The sequence below is a fragment of the Centropristis striata genome, chromosome 8 (assembly GCF_030273125.1).
Source record: "Centropristis striata isolate RG_2023a ecotype Rhode Island chromosome 8, C.striata_1.0, whole genome shotgun sequence".
NCBI classification, from domain to species: Eukaryota; Metazoa; Chordata; class Actinopteri; order Perciformes; family Serranidae; genus Centropristis; species Centropristis striata.
In genome coordinates this window covers 7,826,028-7,845,064 of record NC_081524.1, presented here as the reverse complement: position 1 = coordinate 7,845,064, position 19,037 = coordinate 7,826,028, and the positions used below count along the sequence as shown (strand labels likewise).

The 19,037-nt window shown below is 45.1% G+C and overlaps 1 protein-coding gene across 1 annotated transcript in view; it reads right to left on the bottom strand.

The window, feature by feature from the left end:
• Positions 1 to 1,231: 1,231 nt before the first annotated feature.
• Positions 1,232 to 19,037, bottom strand: part of LOC131976988 (forkhead box protein O3-like) — a 32,607-nt gene continuing 14,801 nt past the window's right edge. Inside the window, exon 2 of the mRNA XM_059340226.1 lies at positions 1,232 to 2,964. Within this exon, the coding sequence (XP_059196209.1) occupies positions 1,249 to 2,964 (1,716 nt within the window). The 3' untranslated portion in view covers positions 1,232 to 1,248. The remainder of the gene's footprint in view (positions 2,965 to 19,037) is intronic.

The following is a 19,037-nucleotide window of genomic DNA, read 5'->3' as shown; positions in this document are numbered from 1 at the left end:
ATATTCTCTAACCGAATGCAAAAGGGCACTGACGAAATGTTACATCCAAGAGAAAAGTCAAAGAGCCAAGGACTTAATGCATGTAGCTGTAAATAACAGGATTGCTGGTGTAAGATAATTAATTGGATCTGATGAGCATGTGAATTTCATTACCATTAAAATTGTTAACTAGTTTCCGATCAGATCTCTATTAAAATATACTGTATGAATATATTTAAAAATCAATGTCAAACCAGGGTCAAATTGTAAAATTTGACAATGTTGTATTTTTGTTGTGTTTAAAAAATTAACACAATTAAGGCAAAATAAAAGTTTGTGGCTGAGCGTTACCATTAAAGTGAATAAGTTGGTATCATATGAAACTTAGGAATCCATTGGTACCTTCTATGTTGTCGGGAGGGGGGGAAAATAATGCTACAAAATTAAAACAGGCATTTTTAAAGGAGTCTCTTGACCTCTGACCTCAAGATCTCTTAATGAAAATGGGTTCTACAGACAAAAATCCTTTATTATAAGCGTCAGTCTTAAGATAGAAAACAAAGCAATTAATAGCAGTAAATGAAAGCAAATTTTGTAATTAATTAGTTACTTTTCTCAAATCAATTGAAAGCCCTAATTAATACGTATGTTAAATTTGATACAGCGAGCGATGAGGAATAATCCGTGTCTAAGGTGTTGAGGAACCATAGCTCTAATCAAACAGCCACTGAGGATTTTTTTTTTTTTACAAAAAAAAAATGTCCCCACCTCTGACAATGACAGCATATGAGAAAAGGAGTCCAATTTTAATTCAATGCCAAGACGTGACACTTTATCAAAGGAGCTTATGATTTCCTCATTTGTTGCCGTCAAATACTGCAGCCACCTTACAAAACATGCCAAGCTCTGCCTGAGCTGCTCTGTGAACGTGTTGCACTGCGAGATGTGACCCACTTGCAATAAAGTGCATTGAGAGTTCAGTTCTCATGGTAGATGAGAAGCGATGTTGGGCAAGCACAGCTGAGAGATTGTCATCACAGTATAGCTGATATGAAGAAAAACCTAATGTGACATGAACTAGATCTCTCGGGGAGGGGGGAGGGAAATCAAAAGAGGATAGGGTGACAGAAGAATTGTCAAGACAACAAAGCGGGGCGGGAGCGTTGGTCCTAGTCTCTGTGTCAAGTCAGGAATGTCACAGTTGAGCACAGTGCTTCATGGGTAGGGTAGTTCTTTAAGTTCAGAGGAGAGGATGTGACTTCCTAGACTTCAGCCAGGCACCCAGCTCTGGTTGCTGTGGGCTTGCTGTGGACCAGTCAGACTGCTCATCCCCATGCCCATGGTCACACCCATGCCCATACCCATGCCAATGCCCACCCCTTGGGCTAGGGAGCAGTCAAAGTTGAAGTCCATCTCCTCCCCAGAGTCCATAATGTCATGGAGGAGGATGGACTCCACGTCGCAGTCCAAGCTACCGTGGAACATGTCAATGTCCAGGTCGGCTGGTAGTCTCTCATGGGGGTGCGGTTGGTGATAGCTATGGTAGTTGCTACCAACACTACCATTCCCCATCCCCTGGCCATGGAGGTACGGTCCGTTAGTCAAGCCTTGGTGTTGTGGGTCGGGGTAATGGTTGTGACGGGGGTGTGGGGCAGCGGCCACGTGGCAGGAGTCCTGGGGCATGCCGAGCATACCTGCTGGGTTTGGGGGCAGGGTGGTGGAGGCGGGGAGGTGGGCGTGTGATGGGGGGCTGTACAGGTAGGGGGCTTTGTGGTTGTAGGTCTGCAGCTGATTGCTGTTTCCACGTGGGATGAGAGCCACAGCTCGGGGCGGAGTCTGGTTATGGCTCTGGCTGAGGTTGTGACCGTTGTGGGCGAGGCTGTGAGGTGAGTTGTGGTTGTGGTTGGTGACATTGTTGTGATTATGACTACTAGTATGGCTGTGAGTTCTGTTATGGCTATGAGCTGAGCTGTGACTATGAGGTCCATTGTGGCTGTGGCCATTGTGGTGGCCAGGGTGGTGGCTGTGATGGTTGGAGCTTACTCCGTTACTAGCTTGAGCCATCATAGGGTGGCTCTCCCTCTCCTGTCCCAGCATCATGTCCTTGGAACAGTATTGCTGCCTAGCTGGCCCCCCTGTTAGCAGACTCTGCAGGGCATTGGTGCTGGAGTACGCCCGCATGGTTCCAGAGAAACTCGCGGGCTTGTTCTCCTGGATGGTCTGCATGGGTGAGTGGTGGCGCAGCATCCCCATGCCTGTTGCACCGTAGACGCCTGCACCGTAGGAGCTCTGCCCCTTCACTCCAGAGCTGTAGTGGTAGACAGGGGTTTGGTGCTTGTGTCTGCCAACAGCTGGATGCTGCTGATGTTGCTGCTGCGACGGGTGATGGTGATGATAACTGTCCTCCATCAGCTGCTCATCCAGGCTGATGGCACCTGTCAGGTTAGCCAACTGAGGCAGCTGCTCAAGGGGAGGACAGAGATTCCCTGCACCCATGGATGGAGAGCGGGCACTGGTTGGCGAGGGGTAGAGGTGGGGGGAGGTCGAACAGGACAGGCCACCTTCCTCTGGTTCCTCTGGCTCTCCCTCTGCGAGGATGGGTGACAGGCGCCCACTCAGTGTGGAGGCTGACGAACTTGCCCTGGAATGGAGATCGGTCCAAGCGTCAAACTCTCCATCCGTCGCAGATGCACCTCCAGTTCCTGGGAGGCCTTTCTGTGGTGGACTGCTATGGTCTGGGGAGCCTTGGAGCCCAACCACGACAGACCCTGCTCCTATCCCGGGACGGCCAATCCTCTTACCTCTGACGCGGCCTTTGCTCTTTAGGTATTTGGTGTTGTTGTCCATGGAGACTGCTCGCCGGCGGGGGGACTTGCCCATCTTTCCTCCATCCGGGTTCAGCATCCACCAAGAACTCTTCCCTGTTCCCTCATTCTGCACCCTGATAAAACGCGTGTGGAGGGACAGGTTGTGTCGGATGGAGTTCTGCAGAGAGATGAAAGAGACACACGGTGAGAGAGAAGCCAAATTAAATTGTAATACATACATCACATCACTTATCATTTATACACAAACTGCTTTCTGAGGTGAGCACTTTAAATGAGTGAAATTTGCATAAAAATGATATAAATGTTCCAGAGGAAATAAAAAATTGTTGACATCAAACATAAAAATCAACAATGCAGACAAACCTACTTATAAATCATTCAGTTTATACATAATGTGCCAAATTATGGGGTCATTCCACATCTATTATTAGATATACACACACACAGATGTAGATATGGAACCCTCTATGCAACCAGTGTCAACAAACATCAGAAAATTGAGAGCACATTTAAAAAACACAAACATGTTGGAAGGACAGCTACAGCTGGCACGGATCACGACCCTGTCAGCCTCAACCAACCTGAAACGACCTGAGACTCAGTCTCGAGACACTCTCCTTATGTACGTCAATCCTCCCACTTTCATTTCCATCAATCCATCTGTCCTCCTCTACTTCTCCTTTCAGCCGGGCTGATGTAAGCTGCTGTGGTTGGGCGTACTGTATGTTTGAAGTCGGTGCCAGTCTGGCTTAGTGCCAGCCCTGTCTCTTTCGCTCTCGTAGCTTGAATGGGGGGATGTATCGGAAGATTGAGCCGGGAGCAAGGAAGGCTAATGGATGTATCCCACCCTCCGACATCTACCTTCACTGCCTATCTCCCTCTCCCTCCCTTGTTCTGTCTTTATCACAATCCTCTTTCTCTTTTGTCACTGAGTACTACATATTTTGTATTTTTCTTATTTCACACACTTCTTTGCACACAACAGTCATTTTCCACTTCTGCTTTCTATCTCTGTGCCTTCAATTACACAGTGTGTCACCAATTACTTTCCCATTATCCTCTACACCGGCATGTACAGTCACTGACTCGGTAATTCGTAGGATATAGTTCTGTTTTTTTAATATCATTTACATCTCAAGGGTTGCTGAATGCTGAAGGTTCCTGGTGTGCAACAGAGTCTGTCGTTGCAATTCTGCTCTTTGTTGTGCGTGAGGCATTTTGATGCTGATGCGGGAAAATATCAAATCAAAAGCACCTCCCGTGGTTTAGGAATATAGTGGGACAATAGATTGTTTCAGATTGAGGGGTACTCACACTTCCACCATCTCCATTATGTTGTGGATTATTTGTATTCACACTGAATTGCACGGCAGGGAAACAAATGAATCAAATTGCGGCGGAGAACACATAAATGGGAGGCGAACTGAATTCAGGTGATCTGTGAATGCCTCCTTGGGTTATCTCGCTGTGACACCTCCGGCATTGGGTAACCATGGCAACCGGGTAAACGTGCAACGGCAGAACTATATCATATTGTGGTGAGAGTCAAGAGAGAGAGAGAGAGAGATGGAGGGAGAGTGGGGGATGGGGGAAAAGGATGCAAGAGGAGGCGGTTGTTTGATGCTGCTGCTCCAACACTAAACAGCCTTTCATCTCGGCAGTGCAGGTCCGCAGGGGATGCCCGCTCCCTGCTTCTGACGGCTTCTCTACGTGCCGCGCCAACTCCCTGTCTCACCCTGGCTGGATCATCCACCTATCATACCACTCCAAATCATCCCCATCAAGTCCTGTGCATGCCTGAATTAAAACATATGTAAGCTTTCATGCCATTCCACCATGGCGGGTTGTAAATGGGGCATCTTTCAGAGAGCTGAACCACTTCATGCTGCAACTCTGTGTGACCTGTCTGATTCAAATTGCGATTTATCCCTGTATGAGGGAAGAGCAGCCCCATTGAACTTGCAGGGATTTGTCATCATCCCAAACCCTCTTTATCTGATGAATCCACCTGCTAGAGAGATTTGAGAGATTTCGGACAGTGGCCAGCCATGGCATCATCATCATCATCATCACCACTAGCTGCTGGCTTCCTGTCGTGTACTTTTCCACCACCACATGTTTTTCTCTGTCATCCTGTTTGTGTGTTTTAGACACTAAGAATAGCTCAGGTTGCAGGTGGTTCCACCGTGGGTGTGGTTCTGTCCGCCTCCTGTTCCCTGAGTCTGAGTCAGGGGCAATTTGGCCAGCCTATGGCCCTCACGCCCCCGAAACAAGCAGTCACTGCTAATCCCCCTCCATCCCCGAGTAATCCCAGACAATCCTGGGCTAATCCCAAGTTGATTCAGGGGCACTCCCAGCTGGGTGTCTCACACAGAGCCATGCCAGGTCACCATGGACACAGCGGGCAGCCCGGATATGCTATGATCCAAGAGTAATACAGCATAAGGGAAGTTTAAAATGAGAAAAAAAAGGGACACTATAAACCCCTTATAGTGTGCAGTGTTAACTAGTGTACTAATGTTTGTGCATTTTAGTAGATTTTTTAAGCAGCGACCTGATGTTCACCGTATTTTTGATGCCTCCATCGAATCAACTACCTTTACTCTGTGTTCTGTCCTTGAGGGTTGGCTTTGCCACGTTTTTACCCCTACGGGTTGAATAGAATAAAATTGAAAACTTTATTATGTATTAAATATTCATAAAATGGAAATTCTCTTTCAGCCCCCTGGCTTGCTGAGGCAGACGGATGAAGCCCACAGAAACATACAATGACAGAGAGGAACACACACATCACACGCCCGGGTCCAGGAGGCTGCTTCCTATTCAAATCATACCCCTTTAATACAATGGGTCTAGTGGAGAGGGCTCTAAATAATGAATGAACCAGTGGCTGGGCTTATGCAGAGAGATGCACTGCCTGGTCCTATAATACTGAGAAGAACAGACAGAGTCATAAGTAGTGGTGTGACTTTTTAGTTTTATCATTGTCGTTCACCCTCGTCCTCAGTCTACAAACACAACTCAATCAGGCTGAAAGGGGCTGAATAGGACATAAAGTAAAAGAGGATAAGAGTTTATGGACCAATTAAAAGCCAATTAAGGTGGACAAAGTTCTCCTGGACGCAGGACAACAATCAGCTTGGGTTCAACTCTCATTAAGGCCGAAAAATCCTGATAGCTGATTTAGATATTTACACAATAGATACCAAGCTGCGGGACAGTCCTCTTTGTCCACAGATTAAAAGCTTAGGCTCTTTTTGAGCCAATCTGACATGTTGACACTTTATTCCACAGCACACAGGTGGACGAAGCACTAAGAGGGGTTTTTTTTATTGGCTCAAGAAAGGAGACAGAAAAAGACTTGAATCCAACAGATAATTTGTTGATGAGCAGAAACACGTTCCTGGAATTCATCCATAATAATCTCTTTAAGAACCATTCATTTGGCGCTTGGAAATCGTACAATACCAATCAATTGTTCTCATGTTCCCCCTCCCTTCTTCTAAGCAAACTCGGTTTGATTCAGAGGCTGGAGAGGCCTATTTAGTGTTGAGAATCAATGAAGTTTAATGGCTATCAGTGCCGAGGCTTAGCACACATCAAGGCCTGACTAACTACACAATCCACCTGCATTATGAGGCCAATATGGGTGCTCAATATGCCATATCCCCACTGTTCGCACAACAGTGTCTAACTGCCACAGGCTTGTCAATTAAGTGGCTGTGCCCACTTGTGCAAATTGGCTTGGCGCCCAACTCGTCCCTCTGTAGCCTCTCCCAAGATGTCAGTCAAGCATTAGCATTGGGAGTATATGTTTATGGGGGCAGGGGTTGTTATGTTGGGCCCGATAATTTATCTGGGATAACCTGACTGACTGGCATGGGGGGCAGCTGTACTGGGGGGGTACAGCAGGAGGCGGAGGGGCCTGGGAGTGGGAATATAGAGGTACCGCAAGGGGCCCCCTCCACGGCACACAAAGGGGTGCCCTCAAAATGCCCCCCCATCCCCCTCCATTAGTCCCCCATCAGAACCCACTCAGGGTCTTTCCCGCTCACACAGCCACACACATGCTCACACACAGAGGGGCGAGGAAACAGGTCAAACGGTTTATAGGACCCATCTTGTGGCGAATGTGCACTCATTCAAACAGAACTGAGTGACGAACTAAGGACTGTGAGTGGGGTCTGGGAACCAGCAAAAAGAAACCACTCACCCGATTCAAACAACCTCAAGGGTGAAGCAGCGTGGTGCGCTTGCCCAGCTAAGAACACAGCAGCTGTTCTTGTAGTGGCACCGGGTAAAGCCGTTTGCCACACTCGACTGGTATTACCAAACCATTTCATGCAGAATGGAGCCATTATGTATTGTCAAAGGGTATCCCTCTATGGTGCACATTCATTTGATAAGCCTAAATCAAGGGGGAGTAACAGAAGCACTAACTGTGTTTATTGTGATGCTGTTTTTGCCTGTGCAGAAGGCAGGAGGGATCAGGGGGAGGGGAGGTTTCAACACAAGCAGTTTTGTTCAGCACAGGAATGAGTTTTGTCAGCTAAGCCTGTCTCCAGGCTATTGGTGGAAATTAGCGCCGGCTAAATATTCGCTTTCCATGATTGATGTCACGGCTTGCGTTGTCCCTTTGAAGGAAAATAAAGAATTTAGAGCCATGTGGATTAATAGGGACAGGGTTGGGGGAATTTTATGTGTCTGAGGGGGACTTGAAGAGGGACTGAAGGGCCTAATGGCTGCACAGATATGGCACAATGGAGCTGAGACGATATGGTGTATCAGAGAGTGAGAGAAGACAAGTGAGACTATGACAGTGAGTACAAGAAAGAAAATTGGAAATTGCTTGTGTGTGTATGTGAATGTGTGAGGGAGAGAGTGTGTGCGAGAGAGATGTAGCTATTTGCCTGAGAAGCCCAGAGTCAGATGATTAAAATCCCTTTAGGAGGCTTCTTTAAGAGAGACAGATGGGCAGACAGGCCTGTTTTTGGAATGCAATCAAATTGAAAAGATTAAAAAGGAGTCTCTTTTATTAGGAGGTGAGAAACAGTTACTTCTCTGCCACATGCCATCATCGCCTCCACAGCAGTGGTCACGACTGCATTGGCATGCAAGGCACATTACAGCCCTTGTTGGGGAAGAAATAAACCTGGGATTAGGAATTGGGTCTATCTCAGTGTATCACTGTGGGGTCCCTGAGGATTGGCAGCATTTCTAATTTCTTCTTGAATGAAAAAAAACGATTTACAGGAAAGAGTAAAAAAAACTTCCGGCTACAGCAATCACTACAGAAAAGGTTTAAGTGAGCCGGAGTGACTCAAGGACTTTTCCCCAATAGCTGTCAATTACAGACAGAACTTTCGCTTAATCTAAACGAACGCCAAATCTGAACAGGTACAATTCAAATGTGCATTCCCTTGGCTGCCATTGTACTTGAATAGACTGAGTTTGCACAGTAGAGTGATTCAAGCACTGTGAAAGGTGCTCTGTATTCGACCCTATTATTCCACAACACTGCAGGAGTGCCATTTATAAAAAGGCTTAAAATGGAAAGCAAGTGTGTGGTAGTGTGTCTGGTAGCCTCAGATCAGGAAGTGGCTGTGGAGAGGGGTGTAATGGAGTTGGTAGGGGATTCCTGCCTGACTGTGCACTAATTGCATCCAATGGCTGGCGAGTCTTCAGCCGTGCCCACCCCGGCGCCAAGGGAAGGGTTGGCATCGGGGTGGCAGGGTGTGGGATAGAGAAGGGCTGCCGCAGCTTTAGTGGGTAAAAATAGATGCTGACAGATTAGTAGAGCATCTGAGACCCGGACAGGGGATCGGAAAATCCGCTCGCCTGATGCCAGGGACAGCTGAGTGTTTCCGGTGGGCGCAAAGGGGACACAATCTGGGCATCACATCTGACGCCCACGCGCAAAACGGGGGAGCCTCGGAGTGGGTGTGAGCGCACGAAATGAGCACGTGCCACAGGATAGCATGGGTGTGGTTTTTCCACTGGGACCTGCAAGGTAGGCAGAGCTCGCACCCTCCCACTGAGGATTCACACAACAGGTGTTTGGGCTGGGCCACCTGTGGGGCCGGCCGCCTGCTCGCACTTCACACCTCGTCTAGGGAGCAAACTAACATTTTCCACTGGGCTTGCCATGCTTTTGTTAAAGAGCAACACGTTTCTGGAGAGGCTTTTTACAGCTCTTTTTACAAGATCTGCATGATATGTGTGTGTGCAAGCGTGCACAAGTCAATCTGCATTTATGTGAGCGCCTGTGTGTCTATATTTGTGTATCAGTCCATTTAATAGCCAACAGCCACAGTGTGGATTTGATTATATTGCAACCTCCCTCTGCTATATACAAAGAAACTGTCGGCCAACGATGGAATCAATGCAGGCTTTTTTTTTTTCACACTCGGCCTGCACATAATCTCATTCATAACAATGAGAATCTCATTTCCCACATTCTAAAGGTCAGTGCACACCTCTGATCACACTTTAATAAACATCATTCTCAGCGTTTAATTTAATTTCAGCAGAGCAGGAAACTCATAGGCAGCCATGCAAAATTCATCGGATCTTCCCTTTAATTGCTTCACTTTCACAGTACAGAGAAGAATGACCGCAATCACGGTGAGGGAAAAAATAATGCACAGAAACATAGGCACACACACAAACAAACACACACACACACACACACACACACACACACAGGCAGATAAGAGATAAGTGGCATCAGTCAAGTGCCAGTTTTGGTTACATTTTAATAAAATAAGCTTCACAATTTCTTTTGGACCAGCCCCAAGTAGTGGCTCCACATCTCTTTGTCATCACACATTTTAACTCTCACCTAAATTGGCAAACTGTACCAAACAACCAAGCTCAACCATACACACACACACACACACACACCTATACACACACTCTCTCCCTCTGTCACACACCTACATTGCACACACATGCCAACATGACACAAAGCCTGGCACACCGGGCACACTCATTACCGCAATGCCAAGCTACCAGTTGCTAAGGAGACCTGTGGGAGAGGGAGGGTTCCTTGTTGTTGCCATAGCAGCCGGCTCGCTCCCTGCCAACTCTCTCCCTCGGGGAGAAACAAGGCAAGAGGTGGGGGGTGAAGTGGGTAGAGGTAGGGGGCAGCGGTTTAATAGGGCTATGAGGTGCAGAGGAACTTCATTAGCCATCAGTGTGCGCCACACCAACCACTGCTTCCCATGAATGCCTACCCACATGCAACACTTCAGCCTGCAGACTCCCACTTACTCACGCACAGCCCATACACTCCCACTTATTCGCACACCTTTACGGAGCAGAAGATGGAGAATGGCATGCTTAGAATGAAAAGCAGGGAGTTGGCGACGGAGGGAGGTGGGGGGGGGGGGTCGAGTGTATCTGCAGGGGGAGGGGTTGAGAGGGCAGAGGTGGGTGAAGAACAAAAAGAGGATGGGGGAACAAAGGAGAGTTAGAGAGGGTCTAGAATGTGGGGGCCCGCTTGAAAGAGTGGTAGTTAAAGGCTGTATGAAAGCAGTTCCCTCTGTAACGGTGCCTCCTCCTAACCAACCTTGACCTTCAGCTACAGCCTCTATCCTTCAAGCCACAGAACAGCACTGCACAGCCAAACACACACACACACACACACACACACACACACACAGCATTGTGCATGAGCTTTTTCTGTGCACAATGCAACTGCATGACAAAGTATACAACTGCAACTGTTCCTGTGTAGCCTGAGAAGTTATTCAACCATATACTATAGGCTGTTTTACCATTTGTTATCACTTTTTTCTCTCATGCCACAGTCATTTGTCGTTTGGAAATGCTGTTTACATGTTTTTCACTACATTGTTAGTATTTAAGATTGTTTTCTAAAAGTTTGCCAAGCACAATGGAAAGGCCAACACATAGATAGACAGTAAAAAAATTCTCAGGGTTAATGCTCTGCTCAGCCACCTCACACTCTCTGTGATTTCTTATTGTGTGTTGAATTATTAAACACACAGTAGATTTTTTTTTTTACATCTAAGTTTCAGCACGCACTATGATCCTCGAAAAAACACAATTTATGAGCAAATTACGTTAAAAATAAAGAGAAGTGAACTACATGTTTCGCACGTTGCTTCATCAGATTCGCTCTGTGCTTGATTGCTATCATGTGTACTTGAATAATTGTGTATTGTTAGCAGAGGATCCAACATAACATCATGGAATACAAATACATCTCAAAAAGTGAACAACGATAAGTTTTAGCAAGTACAATTCTAGCATACAAATTAGACACAAGCTTTACATCTCAAATTCCACAAGACAGTGAGATTAAATAAATGAAGAAGAGGCTTCTGTGCAAAATACACAGTGATATATTACAAGTGGGGGATGTAATTATTATAAAAAGAGAGGATGAGTAGATCCAGAGTGTAAACATTTAAATATATATAGAGTGCAAAGTACACAGATATCAAAAACTAGTTTTACTAATTTTTCTATTTTACTGGTTTGCAGTGCAGCAGTTTGGCACCCGGGGAGAGGCTCTACTGTGCACAGGGAGTTTTCAGGTTTATGTATAACACAATACGGATGTTGTCATTGACATATCTTTCAGTTTCTTTTGTCAGATGATAAAATAGTGATTTGATTGTGAATGACGGCTATAAACGCTACCTGTTTACGGAGCTGTCGAAAACACTAATATAAGACTGACAACTTATCAAGCTCCTGCAAGCACAACCAAGGCGCCTCATCTTAACCTGCAAATATCTCTGTGACAAAAAGATTTATTAATTTGATTAAATTATCAGTATGTGAAACTGTTTTGCACTTTTTTTTAAATCATCCTAATGTGGCAGCCCACAAGTGCCATTGGCCTTGGTTAATAAGTAGCACTTATGAGCATCCAGCACAGTTTTCAGATTTATCCACTTGGAAGGACATGCATAATCTTCAGGTGTATCTCTGTTTGATTGAAGATTGAAGGACAACACAGAGATCTGTTGTTTTTTTCCCCCGTAGAAACAGCTCATTCCAGAATAAAAAACACATATTTTTACCTCTTACCCATAGTTCTATTGATCAAACGAGATTGTTGTTGTGAGTTGCTGAGTGATGGAGATATCTGCCGTACAGATAAGGTCTGCCTTCTCTTGAATATAATGGAACTGAATGGAATGAGCTGTAATGTCATCAAGCTCAGTTGGAAAAATGGAAAAGAAGAAATATTTTTATTAGTCCATATAAGCATAAAGAGCTGCAGAAATAAGGTTGAATTCAAGAAGAGCTACTTAAATATGGAGTTGTGCTTATATTTTTCTCTGTTTTATATCAAATTAAACTGCATAAACAGCAAGATATTTTTAAAAACATCACATTGGATTTTCAGAAACAGGGATGGACATTTTTATCTACTTTCTGACATTTTATGGACCAAATGATTAATCAATTGATCGAGAAATTAATCAATGATGTAAATAATAGTTAGCTGCAGCCCTGAATCAAAGTCTGCAACTCCGCTCAGAAAGGAGCCATGTAAAAAAACAAAAGTCAGCATAGATTTATTTTGATTAAATGTAAGGAATGCAATATGCACACATATTTGACCCAATCAAGGAGGTTTTCCTGCAACTAAAAAAGTAGTTAAAACGCAACATTAATAATGTGTTTCAAACTGCGACTGTATTTCAGAACAAACAAAAACAATTCCCTTGAAATGAAATTGAGAATGCTGTTTTGTTGTATGGGAACATCATTTTTTTTAGCAGAAAGGACAGGAAAATAACATGCATGAGAAAAAAATAGCAATATATATAAGTGCTTTTCCAAAATGAATTACAACAGAGGGGTAAAGATGTTTCCAAATGAATCCACGCCAGTGTGGACACAGCCTCAGAAGCAGAATACTTGTAAAATCAAGGAGAGGAGAGCTCAGCTCCTATAGGGTCAAAGTCAGTTCTGTATTCAGGAGCAGCGCTTCAAATATTGACTGCCTGATAACCCATGATGCTCCTGGCTGCCTCATATTCTCATACTTTAAGTAGCAGTGTACAGTATGAACGAGGGAGAGTATTGATTTGGTCTGAATGAACTCCGTGTGCTTATATATGGCTAAGAACACCACCCACCGCCCACCTAAACGTCTCCCACCCCGACCCCAGCTTGACTGGTTCAGCGCGACCTCACGAGGAGAGAAAATGAAGGAAAGCGAGAGAAAGACACTCCTGTCCAACTGAGAGGAATGAGGAGATGGGGGACAAGAAAAGACAGGATTTACCCCGCCTCCTTCCCCCCTCCTCTCTCCGTTTCCTGAAACAAAAAGAGCCCAATTAAGTCAGTTTGAGTTAGGGTCTCGTGTGTGTGTGTGTGTGTGTGTGTGTGTGTGTGTGTGTATGCGCAAAAATGTGTATCTGGATCATAAGTGTGTGTGCAATAAATGGAAATAGGGGGGCAACGTACTGTAAGTTGTGGAGACTGTCTGGGAGGGGAAGGAGGGAGGAAGGTTTGCTGGGGGAGTAAGGGGATGGGTGCACTCTCTCTCTCTCTCTCTCTCTCTCTCTCTGTCTCCCTCTCTCTCTCTCTCTCTCTCTCTCTCTGTCTCCCTCTCTCTCTCTCTCTCTCTCTAGCCTAAGAGGGCCAAACTTGCTCTCAGCTCCTCGACGGGAGACGCTGAAATATTAATCGCCACGCTCCAGCCGCAGACTAGTGAACACAATCGCTTCAAACTCCCACCCTAATGAGTGTGTTCATGAATGGCTAATGTGCACAGATGGGGGGCTGATGACTGGATAGATCGCAACGGGGAGGTGAGGGAGGGAGAGGAGGGGAGGGGGAAAGTGAAATTTCGGCGGGGCGTGGTGGTGGTGGTGAGGGGGGACAGAGGCGTGCCATGACCTTTTAAGAGCCTCCTGAAAACTTAATTAAGACTAGCCCCGCGCTACTCTTCCTTTCTTTTACTCCCTCTCCCACGCACACACTCTGGCTTCTACTCGCATGCCTGCACACACAAAAATTCTCTATGATCCATCCTCCGTCCTCCCAGTACATTGCTGATTGTTTACCCCCTTTGCCCTTTGCACACACCCCGCTGAGCTGATGCACAATAGATTTCTGAGTATAAAACTTTAAAGTGACTCAAGCAGGCTTTTTATGATAACGTATGATAACGTTTCCTGCTCGTGCTATCACACTCGCATTCCTCAGATAAACAAAAAAACACGAGTAGACATTAAAACTTTAGAGGCAGGTATGTCGTTCCTCGCCCCCTGCGCGGTTACATCCCTGAAAGAGGATGGAACAAATCCGCAGAGCAAGATGAAGAGCTCTTTCACCTTAAATGCCGTTTACTCCCACTGAGAAGTTACATCTCACTGATGTGTGGATCCTAACCTCCCCGCATCGCAGGGCGTGTAGAGGCCAAAGCGCCCTCTTAACTGGAGCTTGTTAATGCTTCACATGCATCTTTTATAGCCGAATCTGACCTGCTCTGTCACCCCTGGGGTACTTTTTACCTCAGCATCTCCATCATTCACTATTCTCCTCATCATCATTTCAAGTCCTGACATCAGGCACATTTCGATAACATGTGGAGGGTAACAGAAATGTGGGTTAGCGCGTCTTCCCAGGACTCTCCATTACCATAGAGGCCACGTACGGATTAAGAGCATCCAGCGTGCAGACGCATATACAGACACACATACGTATACCGGCCATGCATACACTCACTGCATCTAATTAGAGGAGTGAGATGCTGTGACCTAATTCCTAACCTCTCCTCGGCAGTCAGGATTGGAGCCTCTGCTCGGATCGGCTAGATTAGGGCGGGAAAATTGAAGTATGGGAATCGGAACAAATTGGACAGGGGCCGTGATGGGACTGTGGAATATTGAGAGACAGAATCGAGGTAGCAGAGGCTGATACCTTCATGTGGCTGCAGCTGAATTCAATGTGTGACACCAACGTGCAAAACGTAATATAACACTCGCCATGAATTTTACTTTAAACTGCACTTTTTTAAGACCATTATGAAACTTCAGGGTTTTTTTGGCTCTCAAACACACACCCTCTCATTCTACATGACACTTTAGAGATGTCGGGGTTAATTTGTTGACCATAAATGTGTGCTGCTGTTGTCAGGTCACTGATGGGATTACAGCAGTATTTTTCTTTTTGCTTTCCTTGAAAAAAAAAACATAAAAGATATCAAATTTGCTTACAAATTTGCAATCATTTCAAGCAACTACAAGGAGTTTTTTTTAACTGTTATCAGAAAGTCTCAGTTTAATACTGGTGCTTACATAAGCAAACAAGATCATCCGCAAGAAGATTGGTTATTAAACCTTGGTCGGCCATTCAACAGATGGAGAGAGTTGTAGGATCTGAAAGGATTCAAAACTGATCCTGAATTGGCCCTCTTCCTTCCAGACAGGCATGGAAAAATGAGACATATGAATTTACGTTGGTGGCGAAAGCAAACTTTGTGTCACCATCGACATATTACAGTTATTAATATTACATAGCCTCAAATATATACATTACGTAATCACTATGCTTATCGGAAACAAAAAGAAAAAATGGTGTTAAAAATAAGAGTAAGTTAAGTCTGCCTTTCACATGCTTCCAAAATGATGCATGAGCTAGCCAGATCAAGTTTGTTACGACACAATGTGATGGTGCTCATGGAAACACTACCACTTTTGTCCACAGGGGTCGCCAAAATTAACACAAAATAAAAGTTGCATATAGTTGCTTTAAGTGACTGCTCATGTAAACCATAAGTTAATTTTCAGGAAATGTTTTGGTCAACATCAACGTTTTCACATTTCTGATACATTTTCTACTTGATCTTCTCTGGTTATGCCACTGTATTCTTCCTTCAAGAGCAGCCAATGGTTGTATATAAAAAGACATAAAAAATAGTTCTTCAGTACTAGAGTCCTGCTACTAAAGACTTCTATTACTTACCTACAAATGCCACCTCAACAGGATGCTCCCATGAATTTGGGCTGCAGCCACAGACTGTGACTTAAACTAGCAGCACCACAAGCTGCTCTGCCTCCCCTTCTCCCCCCCGTTCCCTGCCTTGACTGCCAACACACTGTAGGCATGATAGAGGGAAACCAGTGGAGGTACTGAGAGGGGAATTAACCTTTGAGAAGGGACTGCATTGGCAGTGCTCGCTGTACTTTAAGAGGTTGCGTTCGAAATTCACTTTTCTGTCAACAGGATACTTCAGTGCATTTATCACCATTTGTCTAATTCTGTCATCTAAATTGCAAAATAAAGTGAATTACATATGCAGCATGTGCAATGACTAATCTGCAACTTTGATGCCGTACCTGCAAGAACAAACATTCTATGTAGCTTTGTTTTTCTATGCAAACCATTCCATTACAACTTTAAAATCTATCATCCAGAGTGTATTGTCTTGTCTTTTTCACCATATCTGCTTTTACAAATTCATTTGTCATCAAGCTCACAGGCCAAAAGACAGACTGGTAGCATCATTATCGAGCTAGCTGTACCCCGTGATTACCTCGATGGCCCACGTCTATCCATCACATAAAAATTCCAGAAGACAGATGCAGACGGATGGAAGCATATTTACAGTAAGTGCGTGACTGAGAGCGCCAGGGAGGAGTGTGGTGTGTCTGCAGAGAGGCTGATGGTCATATACTCACACACACACATGCACATCTGTCAGCAGCTTTGCATGAGCTGATACATGCATGTGAGAGAGTGCTACACCTCTGTATGTTTCTGTGTGTGTGTGTGTGTGTGTGTGTCACAGCACTCCTGGAAAGGGGGGGTGCAGCGTTTCCGCCTGAGTGCGACTGTCAACGGGCATCACTCAGCCTGGCAGTGTGGCAGGACGCGAGGATCATTAGTGGACGCGGAGGGAGCGAGAGAGGGAGCAGAATGGAGGAGAGCAAAGGAGAAAAGGGGAGAGAGGGGCAGTGACTGTGTGAGTCGGGCAGTGCGTCTTAATATCCGTCTTGAGAGCATTACACACACAGCAGTGCACTTTCCTTTCAGTCACGCAATCGCCCCACCGCAAAGACCCCACCGTGGCCCCCTCCTCTGTCATTCTCTCCCCTCTGTCACACTCCCTCCCTCCATCCATCCATCTCACCCCCTTTCACCCTGCATCGCTGATTGACCCTCTCTGTCCCTCCCCATATCTCTCAAGACGTGCACCCTCACTTAAGCATGGTGCGTTGCAGCTTTTCATCTCCCCAGCTCCAGATTTATCCATCCTACTTCCCTTCTCCGCTTACATCTTTCCTTTTCAGCCCATTGCTCCCATTTTCACCCACTCTGCGTTGCACAGACGCTCTTCTCCGTGCACTAAGCATCGCTGCAAGTTGACCTACTCTTAACCGCAGCAAGGTGAAACAACTGTTCTACACATGTGAGACATAAGCTCTTTTCACTTTTTCCTTGCTCCGTCTCAGCACTTCATCTCCTGCATGTTGTTCGTGCCAGCCCTTCACTCCTTCAACCATCGGCTTATTCATTTGTACACATCCCCATCAATCCCTCCATTCATCTGACACTTTGTGTCAGCATGCTTCACATCCACAGTCATTCGTGCACCACTCGACCATCAGCCTCTCTCTATCATTCCCTTCACAAACTCCCTCTCTTTAGTCAGAGTGATCCCTCTGATCTCCATCTATCCCTGCAGGTTTGTGACCTGTGCTGCTGAATACCAGAATCAACATGCCTGACATTTTACAAACAGAACAGCTTCCAAAAAGCTAGCAGTGTTAGCACAAGTGCTAATTCTCCCCGGGTTTGCTAACTCAGGAGGTTTCAAGGTTCAGGGATCCATCTGTTTGCTGTGCGGTCGTAGCATTTATCACACACAGATTAGGCCCGTTCTGTAATATATTTGTCCCAGTGAAACATTTGCGAGCTCGGTTTTGGCACCTGCTGTGAGTGTAGTTTGGTATTATAGCCCTGCTGATGACAACAGTACAATCTGGCCAGATGCCAGCTCTGCTGAAAGATTTTTGGATGGCGTGGAGTCAGAAATTAAACTGGCGTGTGAGCACAAGGAACACATGACCAACCAGGTGCAACAGAGGACAGTGTGACAGCTACAAGACAAACACTGAAACAACTGAAGTCTCCGACTTTTGGAGCTGTTTTAAAGAGAACATGGGCTCAAGATGACCCTTTGCAGAAGGTTTTTGTCCTTATAATCTCTTCTTCTTTTTTTGCACTAAACAACTAATCTATTAATTAGAATAATCCATAGATTAAGTAATAAAAACATAAGCTCCAACCCTATTAAAATGTGAATCATGCTTTTATCTCGACAAGGGGATTTGGCAATTCCAATGCAATTACTGATCTTCACGGTCAAACAGGCTGTAAATCTCAGAATCACAACAATCCCTGTCAATAAACATGTTTCTATCCTACAGTTTCTGGGGCTGAAAAGTGAAACCAATGACAAAAACTGTAATTCCTCAACTGGCCACTTGAAGCTTGTCCCAAAAGGGAGTCAGCAGCTATAGACATCCATGTTAAGATGCCCAACTTTACAGCAGAAATAAACATTTTTACAACAAAAACAGTTTTGGTCTTAGGCAAATTTCCATTAACACATTTATATTAAGGTCTAAAGTTGTAATTTAGGGCATGGCAGCTTTAAGCGACAGTCGGCTGCCCAGGTGGCTCCCAGCTGCATCAGACTGCCTCAGCTCACCCATGCTTCACCTCTTTGCCCCTTTGTTGGATTAGCTGAGTTAAGAAGGGCTCCCAGGATGGAGCCACCCACAGTGAACTTTATTTCTGCTCTTCAGTCTGTAGTAACAGCCAGGTAACATCGCAACCAATGCCCTTTATTACACATCCTCTGCCACTAGCTTGATACTAAAACACCAACCATATCTCCTCAAAATTACCTTCCAATACAACGAAACTGCATTCTCAATTAGGATTTTATGGTATTTTCTCCAGGGTAAACACAAAACTTAGTTGGTTAGGTTTGGGCAACAAAACAACTTGGTTAGGTTTATTAAAAGATCATGGTTCAGGTCAATATGAGTATGATTGTTACATAATTGACTTAGGGCTGGGTGATATATCGATATTGATATATATATATTGATATATTTTTAAATGTGATATGAAATTAGACCATATCGCATATATCCATATAGTTCAATTTTTTCTTTCTTTATATATAAATGCTGCCCTTACTAGGGCTTGTCAAATTTAGTT